General features: G+C 47.3%; 1 protein-coding gene across 1 annotated transcript in view; it reads left to right on the plus strand.

Moving 5' to 3' along the window:
• Positions 1-12199, plus strand: part of COG5 (component of oligomeric golgi complex 5) — a 299093-nt gene that overhangs the window by 246423 nt on the left and 40471 nt on the right. Inside the window, exon 19 of the mRNA XM_066591926.1 lies at positions 200-276. Coding sequence (XP_066448023.1) covers positions 200-276 — 77 coding nt within the window. The remainder of the gene's footprint in view (positions 1-199; positions 277-12199) is intronic.

Consider the following 12199-nt stretch of genomic DNA (forward strand, 5'->3'; position numbering starts at 1 on the left):
AATAGAGTATTTAACTTTTCTTCATTTTAACTCTTTTATAAAAATTTGTTTAATGTCCTGGAAAGCCCCTTTAAGCTGGAATCTATTACCTCCCCCGGATGGTCACTATGGGAAGAGAATATATGAGTAAAACAAGGATATTTAATAATAGTTTGTTAACCATGACATAACACACATATGTTTCTTTGTCTTCTTACAGATGGAATTGGCTGTAGCTCCTCTGTGCAGGAGAGTTGCTGACCTTGGAAGGTCATACAGGCTTTTGAGATCTTTCAGGTGAGTATCCACTTTAATGAACCATATATATGTTGTTCTTCAAATATGATCTTGAGTTTATTTGCTCCACACTTCTGAATAGGAAACTTGGCAGCTTATAGACCTTCTTTGTTAGAAATGGGACCAGGCACTCCTATTCTTGGAATTTATCCAAGAAGGTCACTGATCTAAATTTATGTCACACCTAGCCGGTATATTGTTATGTAGTTGGGGGTTAGCTGTCAGAACCATTCGCTTCTGCATAGTATAGTGAAGTAAGGTTTACTATCCTCTACTTCATCTACACAATGTCCATTTGCCCAATGCCACTGGTGGAGTCCTTTACTACACAATGCAGAAGTGGATGGTTTTGATATAGGCAGGTTTGGGGAGCTACACCCCACTGAATAACAATATGCTGGTTGTTTATTGACCTCCAAGCTAATGACAAGTGTCCTTTATTAAAGGACACCAGCAAGGGTTAAATACTATTTGAAATCACAGTGGACCTCAGTGCTGCCTGGGATATGAAGATCACTGCAGTGCTTTCATGCCTCTCTTGAAAGATGATTTTTATTGTATTTGCTGCATTTTGATAGCAGTCTTATATTTCACAAATGCTGCGTTCATCTTGGTTAAGCAGGTACATTTTTCCTGTCCTGGACTATTAACCAAACTGTATCAAACTCAGCATTATGACCAGGGTTATGTCTTCACTAGAGATGAGCGAACGTGTTCTTCCGAGCTTGATATTCATGCGAATATTAGGGTGTTCGTGATGTTCGTTATTCGTAACGAACACCATGCGGTGTTCGGGTTACTTTCACTTCCTTCCCTGAGACGTTAGCGCGCTTTTCTGGCCAATTGAAAGACAGGGAAGGCATTACAACTTCCCCCTGTGACATTCAAGCCCTATACCACCCCCCTGCAGTGAGTGGCTGAGAAGATCAGGTGTCCGCCGAATATAAAAGTCGGCCCCTCCCGCGGCTCGCCTCAGATGCCGTGTGAGTTAGATGAGGGACAGTGCTGTTTGTACCGGAGCTGCTGTAGGGAAAGAATTGGTAGTTAGTGTAGGCTTCAAGACCCCCCAAAGGTCCTTATTAGGGCCACTGATAGCTGTGTGTTGGCTGCTGTTAGCAGTGGCAATTTTTTTCCCCTCAAAATCGCCTCTGCAGAGCGTTGCACCCGGCATTAGGGACAGAAGTGTTGCATAGGCAGGGAGAGTGTTAGGAGTGAGTGTAGCCTTCAAGAACCTCAACGGTCCTTTCTAGGGCCATATTTAACCGTGTGCAGTACTGTGCTGGCTGCTGTTAGCTGTGCTGCATTTTTTTTTACTTCTCAAAATCGCCTCTGCAGAGCATTGCACCCTCCATTGATACTGCAGGGAAAGAATTGTATAGGCAGGGCCACAACACAGTTATTATTCATTGAATATACGCAGTGCTGCCTTTTGGTGGAAAAAAACGGAAAATATTTCTATTTGTCCTGCCTCTGTCCGTCCTAAGGGCGGTGGACACGTGTCGGCTGCGTGTGCAACCTTTAAAAATCAGACGCACCCAGCTACGTTTTACTGCTGGCTTCGCCATTTGCTTTCCTTAATTGGGAAAAAAAATACCTGCTCTGCCAGAGTTAATAACTCTGCTACCCTCACGTTCTATGACACATTAGCAGGAAAACAGCACAGTTATTAAACTTAGATTATACATTCACTAGAGGCAATGGGGCCTTTCGTTTTCAAAAAAGGGAAAAAATTATATTTGGCCTGCAGTCTTGCGCCAATTTATTAGCTGCCTGTGAAATCAAATCACTGGTAATACAGCATGCTGAGGGATAGGGGTAGGCCTAGAGGACGTGGACGCGGCCGAGGACGCGGAGGGCCAAGTCAGGGTGTGGGCACAGGCCGAGCTCCTGATCCAGGTGTGTCGCAGCCGACTGCTGCGCGATTAGGAGAGAGGCACGTTTCTGGCGTCCCCACATTCATCGCCCAATTAATGGGTCCACGCGGGAGACGGTTATTAGAAAATGAGCAGTGTGAGCAGGTCCTGTCCTGGATGGCAGAAAGTGCTTCGAGCAACCTATCGTCAACCCGCAGTTCTGCGCCGTCCACTGCTGCAAATCCGAATCCTCTGTCTGCTGCTCCTCCTTCCTCCCAGCCTCCTCACTCCACTACAATGACACCTGCTCAGGAGCGGGAACACTCCCAGGAACTGTTCTCGGGCCCCTGCTTAGATTGGGCAGCAGCGGTTCCTCTCCCACCAGTGGAGTTTATCGTCACTGATGCCCAACCATTCGAAAGTTCCCGGGGTCCGGGGGAAGAGGCTGGGGACTTCCGCCAACTGTCTCAACAACTTTCTGTGGGTGAGGAGGACGATGACGATCAGACACAGTTGTCTTGCAGTGAGGTAGTAGTAAGGGCAGTAAGTCCGAGGGAGCAGCGCACAGAGGATTCGGAGGAAGAGCAGCAGGACGATGAGGTGACTGACCCCACCTGGTGTGCAACGCTTACTCAGGAGGACAGGTCTTCAGAGCGGGAGTCAAGGGCATCAGCAGGGCAGGTTGCAAGAGGCAGTGCGGTGGCCAGGGGTAGAGGCAGGGCCAGACCGAATAATCCACCAAGTGTTTCCCAAAGCGCCCCCTCGCGCCATGCCACCCTGCAGAGGCCGAGGTGCTCTAAGGTCTGGCAGTTTTTCACAGAGACGCCTGACGACCGACGAACAGTGGTGTGCAACCTTTGTCGCGCAAAGCTCAGCCGGGGAGCCAACACCAACAGCCTCACCACCACCACCATGCGCAGACATATGATGGCCAAGCACCCCACAAGGTGGAACGAAGGCCGTTCAGCGCCTCCGGTTTGCACCCCTGCCTCTCCCCCTGTGCCCCAACCTGCCACTGAGATGCAACCCCCCTCTCAGGACACAGGCACTACCGTCTCCTGGCCTGCACCCACACCCTCACCTCCGCTGTCCTCGGCCCCATCCAGCAGTGTAGTTCAGCGCACCGTCCAGCCGTCGCTTGCGCAACTGTTGGAGCGCAAGCGCAAGTACGCCGCCACGCACCCGCACGCTCAAACGTTAACCGTCCGCATAGCAAAATTCATCAGCCTTGAGATGCTGCCGTATAGGGTTGTGGAAACGGAGTCCTTCAAAAGTATCATGGAGGCGGCGGCCCCGCGCTACTCAGTTCCCAGTCGCCACTACTTTTCCCGATGTGCCGTCCCAACCCTGCACGACCACGTCTCCCGCAACATTGTACGCGCCCTCACCAACGCGGTTACTGCCACGGTCCACTTAACTACGGACACGTGGACAAGCACAGGCGGGCAGGGCCACTACATCTCCCTGACAGCACATTGGGTGAATTTAGTGGACGCTGGGACAGAGTCAGAGCCCGGGACCGCTCACGTCCTACCCACCCCCAGAATTGCGGGCCCCAGCTCGGTGGTGGTATCTGCGGAGGTGTATGCTTCCTCCACTAAAGCACCCTCCTCCTCCTCCTCCTCTGTCTCGCAATCAAGATGTGTTAGCAGCAGCATGTCGCCAGCAGTCGGTGTCGCGCGGTGTGGCAGCACAGCAGTGGGCAAGCGTCAGCAGGCCGTGCTGAAACTACTCAGCTTAGGCGATAAGAGGCACACGGCCCACGAACTGCTGCAGGGTCTGACACAGCAGACCGACCGCTGGCTTGCGCCGCTGAGCCTCCAACCGGGCATGGTCGTGTGTGACAACGGCCGTAACCTGGTGGCGGCTCTGCAGCTCGGCAGCCTCACGCACGTGCCATGCCTGGCCCACGTCTTTAATTTGGTGGTTCAGCGCTTTCTGAAAAGCTACCCACGCTTGTCAGACCTGCTCATAAAGGCGCGCCGGCTCTGCGCACATTTCCGCAAGTCCCACACGGACGCTGCCACCCTGCGCACCCTGCAACATCACTTTAAGCTGCCAGTGCACCGACTGCTGTGCGACGTGCCCACACGGTGGAACTCTACGCTCCACATGTTGGCCAGGCTCTATGAACAGCGTAGAGCTATAGTCGAATACCAACTCCAACATGGGCGGCGCAGTGGGAGTCAGCCTCCTCAATTCCTTTCAGAAGAGTGGGCCTGGTTGGCAGACATCTGCCATGTCCTTGGTAATTTTGAGGAGTCTACCCAGGTGGTGAGCGGCGATGCTACAATCATTAGCGTCACCATTCCTCTGCTATGCATCTTGAGAAATTCCCTGCAAACCATAAAGGCAGCTGCTTTGCGCTCGGAAACAGGGGCGGGGGAAGACAGTATGCCGCTGGATAGTCAGTGCACCCTCCTGTCTATTTCTCAGCGCGTACAGGAGGAGGAGGAGGAGCATGAGGAGGATGAGGAGGAGGGGGAAGAGACAGCTTGGCCCGCTGCTGACGGTACACCGGCTGATTGCCTGTCATCCTTTCAGCGTGTATGGCCTGAGGAGGAGGAGGAGGAGGAGGAGGAGGAGGAGGAGGATCCTGAAAGTGATCTTCCTAGTGAAGACAGCCATGTGTTGCGTACAGGTACCCTGGCACACATGGCTGACTTCATGTTAGGATGCCTTTCTCGTGACCCTCGCGTTGCACGCATTCTGGCCACGACGGATTACTGGGTGTACACACTGCTCGATCCACGGTATAAGGAGAACCTGCCCACTCTGATTCCCGAAGAGGAAAGGGGTTCGAGAGTGTTGCTATACCACAGGACCCTTGCGGACAAGCTGATGGTAAAATTCCCAGCCGACAGCGCTAGTGGCAGAAGGCGCAGTACCGAGGGCAAGGTAGCAGGGGATGTGCGTAGATCGAGCAGCATGTACATCCCAGGCAGTGCAACAGTCTTTAAGGGCCTGGACAGCTTTATGGCTCCCCACCAAGACTGTGTCACCGCTCCCCAGTCAAGGCTGAGTCGGCGGGAGCACTGTAAAAGGATGGTGAGGGAGTACGTAGCGGATCGCACGACCGTCCTCCGTGACGCCTCTGCCACCTACAACTACTGGGTGTCGAAGCTGGACACATGGCCTGAACTAGCGCTGTATGCCCTGGAGGTGCTTGCTTGTCCTGCGGCTAGCGTCTTGTCGGAGAGGGTGTTTAGTGCGGCTGGGGGAATCATCACAGATAAGCGTACCCGCCTGTCAACCGACAGTGCCGACAGGCTAACACTCATCAAGATGAACAAAGGCTGGATTTCCCCAGACTTCTGTTCTCCACCAGCGGACAGCAGCGATACGTAAGCAATACGTAGGCTGCACCCGCGGATGGAAGCTACGTTCTCTCTCACCATCCAAAACGGGGACATTTCTGCTTCATCAATCTGTGTCTAATATTCCTCCTCCTCCTCCTGCTCCTCCTCCTGAAACCTCACGTAATCACGCTGAACGGGCAATTTTTCTTAGGGCCACAAGGCTCACTCAAATAATTTTTCTGAACAATTTTTATAAGTTTCAATGCGCTTAAAAGCGTTGGAACTTTAACTTGAACCAATTTTTCGTTACACTGGGCTGCCTCCAGGCCTAGTTACCACTTAAGCCACATTAACCAAAGCGATTAATGGGTTTCACCTGCCCTCTTGGCTGGCCATGGCCAATTTTTCTGATGTACATTAGTACTGTTGATACAGCAATTTTTGTGGGCCCTCGCCTACAGTGTAATCAAATTAATTTCTAGCCCACTTGCATTAAGCGCGACATTACTACCTCAGCTGTGTTGGGCAATGCAATGGGATATTTCTATGTACCGCCGGTGGCTTCCTGGCACCCACCCATGCTGTGGGTCCACAGGGAATTATAAATGCATCTGTTTCCACTTATAAAGAAACCCAGTCTGACTGGGGCATGCAGTGTGGGCCGAAACCCACCTGCATTAACCCTTTCCAGTACACTGTCTGACCTGTGAAGACATTAGGGTTTAAGGCTGTACAGCTCCGTTGTTGGTAGACGTCCGTCGGGGTTCTCTTACTGTATATTGCCAGCCTCTCTGCTGTCGGAGCCTATCCTACGTGTCAGCTCATGCAGTACTGGCTTTAGCCAGCATATAGCGCCGTTGTATAACGGCAGAAAAAGAGTAAGTCCCCTAGGAAAGCCGGTGGCTTCCTGGCACCCACCCATGCTGTAGGTGCACACGGAGTTTTTACTACATCTGTACACTTATAAAGAACCCCAGTCAGACTGGGGCATGCAGTGTGGGCCGAAGCCCACCTGCATTAAGCACGACATTACTACCTCAGCTGTGTTGGGCAATGCAATGGGATATTTCTGTGTACCGCCGGTGGGTTCCAGGGAGCCACCCATGCTGTGGGTCGACAGGGACTTTACAATAGGGAGTTGTACCTGCCTGTGTCTATGAATTAAAAAGCCCGGTCTGACTGGGGCATGCAGACACCTTGACAGAATGAATAGTGTGTGGCACATAGGTTCCCCATTGCTATGCCCACGTGTGCAGCTCCTGATGGCGGTGGCACAGGATTCAATTTCTCATTGCTTCTGTACAGCATTGTGGGCTATCGCTCCGCCACTTTTAAAGAGGGTCGCTGCCTAGCCGTGCCAACCTCTGCAGTGTGTGCCTGCGGTCCCTCGTCATGGCAGACGCACTTCTAAATAGACATGAGCGTGGTGTGGCATGAGGGCAGCTGAAGGCTGCCCAGGGACACTTTGGTGTGCGCTGTGGGGGGGAGGGGGGGGCGGTTGGGCAGCATGTAACCCAGGAGAAGTGTCAGTGGAGTGTCATGCAGGCAGTGATTGTGCTTTGTTGGAGGTAGTGTGGTGCTTAGCAAAGGTATGCCATGTTAATGAGGGCTTTTCAGAAGTAAAAGTTGTTGGGAGGGGGGGGGGGGCACTCTTGCCGGTATTGTGGCTTAATAGTGGGACCTGTGAACTTGAGATGCAGCCCAACATGTAGCCCCTCGCCTGCCCTATCCGTTGCTGTGTCGTTCCCATCACTTTCTTGAATTGCCCAGATTTTCACACATGAAAACCTTAGCGAGCATCGGCGAAATACAAAAATGCTCTGGTCGCCCATTGACTTCAATGGGGTTCGTTGTTCGAAACGAACCCTCGAACATCGCGGGAAGTTCGTTCCGAATAACGAACACCCGAACATTTTGGTGTTCGCTCATCTCTAGTCTTCACTGAAAGAAGTTTTAGCAGGTGCTTACCTCCATTGATGGTCAGAGTCCATGTAGCAGCTTTGGATTCACAGGAGTTGCTGTTGATCTACAGCTTGAATACAGCAGTGCAGAGAGGGAAACAGCCAGCACTTAGATAACCGTCATAAAAATAAAAAAAAGGGATTTGGAAGTATTTTTGCAATATATTTTATTAGCCTATTCTGTACATTTTTCCTTGAAAACCCCCTATTTTGCTATGCAGCTAGGTAAAGCAGTTGCTGGGGAAATAAATATTCACCTAGCTGAATTACAGGAGTGAGGGTGCTTCAGCTGTGTCTGCACTATCCTCACTAGTGCAGCTGTAGACAAAGCTATTGCTAATACAGTATTATATTAACATTTACTTAACCCCTTAGTGACCAAGCCTGTTTGCGTCTTAATGACCAGGCCAAATTTTGGATATCTCACATGTATCACTTTAACATAGAATAACTCCGTAAAGGTTTTGCATATCCAAGTGATTCTGCCATTGTTTTTTCACCACATACTGTACTTCATTTAGGTGGTGAAAATAGAATTTGTGTGTATTTATTAAAAGCCGCAAAATTAGGAAAATGTTGAAAAAATTGTCTTTTTTTTCACATTTTCAACTGCAATATGTCAAATATGTGCAAACATACTGTACAAATTTTTGATGATATATAGTTCCATCTGTTTACTTTATTCTGGAAGTGCATTGGAAAAACTTCAATTTTTTAAAACTTTTTAGGAGACATACAAATTTAACATTGATTATTACCAATTTTGAAAAAACTTTTTGTTTTCTTACGCCATGCCAAGATTGGTATCAGAATGATAGATACCCAACAAATGACCCCATTTAAAAAAAAATACACATTTGAATATGTTCACTGAGGGGGGGTCATAAGTGTTTTGACCCCCCCAGTTTTTTTTCAGAAATTAATGCTATTTAGAGGGGGAAAAAATAAAATGTAATATTTTTGCAAATATGCCATTTTAAAGACAGGATTTTTTTCTATAGTGCACATAAAATGAGTTGTGGCCATAACTTTTATATCTGTATACCAAACGGGGCCCAAAACAAAAGGAGCAGCCGGTGGCTTTCAGAACAGACATTTTGCTTGCAGGCGTTTTAGGCCCCATTGCACACACGTAGAGCCCTTGAGCGGCCAAAACGATGAAGAACCCCCACAAATGACCCCATTTTGAAAACTAGACCCCTTAATGAATTGATCTAAGGGTGTACTGCATATTTTGAGCCCACAAATTTTGAATGAATCTAAGCAAAGCAGAAGGAAAAAACCTTATGATTTTCGTTTTTTTGGCAATTGTAATTTTAAAAACATTTTTTTTGTACAACACGTATATAAATGAAGACTTTCGCACCAAAATTAATCCCCCTGTTTGTCCTGTGTTCAGAAACATACTCATTGTGGCCCTAATCTTATGTCCGCATGCACAAAACCGAAATAAGCATTACACTTTAACTGTCTTTTAACCTTTACATGATTGCCATTATCCATTAGCTCACTGTGGCCCCCGGTCACTGCTCCAGGCTCTCGGCTACATTTAGTAGCCAGGAGCGAGGACATTTTAAATTTCCCAGGCCTTCCCAACTTCTGAGCTTGCACCCGCCATTTTGCCGATGGGCAAATGCGCCGAAGCTGCGGAAAGGTCCGAGGAAAAGGACCCCTTCGGGGGACATCGCCATAGGCCTTCGAGAAGTAATTTTACCGCCCCTTACGGTTCTGATCCATGGGATGCGGAACATTAGCTTTTTTTTTTTAACTTTTACGTGATCACCATTATTCATTGGATAACGGCAATCATGTGACCAAGAACTACGGCCCCTGTGAAACCTCCAATCTCTCTGCAATGTTTTTAGTAGCCAGGAGCAGTGAGATTTTAAATTACCCTGGAAATCTGCGGCTTTTGCACATGCGTCCACCATTTTGGCTCATACAAGCATGCATACCTAACCTCATTCTCCCTTCCCAGAGAGGTTTTGTCCACAACATAGTAGCAATAAGGGTCATGCTCAGAGCAATGGATGCCACAACACTCTATATCATGTTATTAAGCGTAGATGCGGGAAAAGGCTTTGACATAGTTTCTTGGCCTTTTCTCCACTCTAGCCTGGAATGTAGGCATTTTGGCACACTTTTTGTAATTTCCTTACATAAATTCAGACACAAAACCCAAACTGTTAATGGTCTGAATACTTCTTACTTGGACATCTTTAGGGGAACCATACAGGAATATCCTCTATATTTCTTACTATTTAATTTATCTCTCTATCCCCTCTTATACCACCTTCAGCCCCCCAATGGCCTCCCAGGCAATCTAAAGGCCCATTTAGATATGATTATCGTTTAAAATTCGTTCAAAAGCCATCTTTTGAGCGATAATTGCTGTCTAAATATGCACCCATCGTGCACTGTTCGTGCACTATTTGTTTATCGTTGACTTTAAGCCAGCTTGAAAATCATTGTGCGGTCGTATCAGACCGCACGCTGAGTTCTTCATGGGATAGCGCTGATGGTATTCTTTTAGTTGCTATCCCGCTCGAGAACAATGGAATTAAATGCAGATAACAGACCTCCAGCTGTATCTGCATTCAGCGAAAGGCTTCATTTGCACAAACTTAATTTTCCCAATCTTCGTTTGTATAATATTGCTTCGGCAGTGAAGATCGCCATCGATTGGTTATGCTTTATTTACAGACACAGAAGCTGATCAAGGCTTCTCCCCACAAATCTCTCTCCCTAACTTTTTGCATCTTACCTATGGTGATATCCCACTCTCATGTAGCCATAAGCCACCTGGAAGGTGTTGCAAAAAATGCGACAACTACAGCATCTTCATTCAATCTACTAATTTTAACTTATTCTCAAAAAAAACTGCACTTTCATGCTGGCTCTGTTTATAAAGAATTTCATCTCTGGCAAAAATGAGACCTGTCTTACATTAGTTATCTAATGGACTTACCAGATAAGACACCACTTTCACTTGCAGATCTTCAATTTAACTTCTCAAATGTAAATATCACCTTATTTCCTCATATCCAAGCTGGAAGCTCCGTATCTCGAGTGCTCTTCCTTCTTGCACCATCAGAATGGGATCCTTTTCAAGCACCCCTCTTCCATACCCCTTAATTTAAACGTCAAACATCTGGACATTATCACTGAATGGCTGTGATTGGCTGATCGAGCTCCGGCTGTGATTGGCTGGCGCTCGATCCAATCACAGCACTCGCTTTGTTGGAGGCGGGGTATTCAAAGCCCCGTCAACAGCAAAAAGCTGGGATGTCAGAGCGGAGTACACGGCAGTTTGCCGCAGCGCCGCCCGACACCATCGCAATGCATTGGGACGCCGCTGACCAGTCGAGTATTTTTTTTTTTAATGCAGGTTAGCTAGGGTTTTTTTGGGGGGGGGAGGGCTTATATTTCAAGCCTCCTCCGAAAACAGGGGTAGGGCTTATTATTGGGGTAAGTCCTATTATCGGGGACACCTGGTATCACATCGGTTACGGAACTCTACTCATCAAATAATGCTTCTATTGTAATCAAGAGGGAGCTTATTTACTTCATTGTCTGTAGCAGTGCCCTATTGTACACTTATTTTCGTGCAAGTAGTGGATTTCACGCGGACACATCTAACAAATTATGTTCCCCACACTGGACTGAGTGAATGAATCTCTTAATATAGAAACCCAGATTAAAAAATTCTTTGAAACCTGGGATAGCTTCATAGCTATCCTACCTAGGCACATCAGACTGGCTATAAGGAACTGCTTTTTCCGGACTTCATAGTTCCAAGAATAAATTCTGTTACAAGATCCACCAGTTTCATTAGACTGGTGGGATAGAGGGGAGGATTGCAACCGCGAGTCGCAAACGTTCAGTTTTACTGGGTGGACCTTTTTTGTCAGGCTAGGAATGCTAGCTGAGGTCGATGGGAGACTTTTACTATCTTCTAAGACTTGGTGTTCAGTTTATTATGGTTGTTTTTATTGTTTTGGGATGTGGGTACTAAGAAGAGAAGACAAGAATAATTACTCAAGACTCCAACACTGAACTTTTATTATTGCGTTCGCATTATATATGATGTAAGCTGACCACTAGAATTTGCGGGTTGCTATTGTTATTCAAGCTTCCTTTTTGTCACATAAAGATAACCTCTATACTTGATCAGCTGTGGACATTCTGGTCTCCCTTTCTCGGTCTACACTTCCAGCTCACTGTTTACTTGGACATTCGCTTTATCCTGTAAACCATAACCAGCATGTCATATCCTGAAATGTCTCTACTACTCTAAATCTGTTGCTTTTGAAAATGTAATAAAAACATTCAAATATAAAAATATTTTAAAAAATACAAGTTTAGGGTTTTATGCCCGTGTGCTTTTATAGAAATTATGTTTTTTCTAACCCGCCTGTATAGTGTAGCAGATTTCCTCCTCAACAGGAGGATTAGAGTCAGGTACTAACATCTGTTAGATCGCTGCCGAAATGCTGTTATGGTGACTACCTCCACGTTAACCAAAATTTGGCGCCTGATTTGGTAACGTGATCTTCTGAATGCTTCTCTGCAAAGTATGCCGTCTGTTCAGTAAGTGAAACAGCAGGCACAGAGTATTACAGAAAACTGTATTTTAAGCATTTTTTGCTTTTCTTTTCTGAGTCTGTAATTAGCAGTTTTTCATTCATTTCCACTCATTATATTCCGTTGGATGCATGGAAATCTTCGACGTATTGGAAGAGAAGCTAAAAATGAAGGCAATGTACAATTATAGAACAATTAGTCTGTTTTGTTACAGCAATCTTCATGC

Source organism: Eleutherodactylus coqui, chromosome 2 (assembly GCF_035609145.1).
Source record: "Eleutherodactylus coqui strain aEleCoq1 chromosome 2, aEleCoq1.hap1, whole genome shotgun sequence".
Taxonomy (NCBI): Eukaryota; Metazoa; Chordata; class Amphibia; order Anura; family Eleutherodactylidae; genus Eleutherodactylus; species Eleutherodactylus coqui.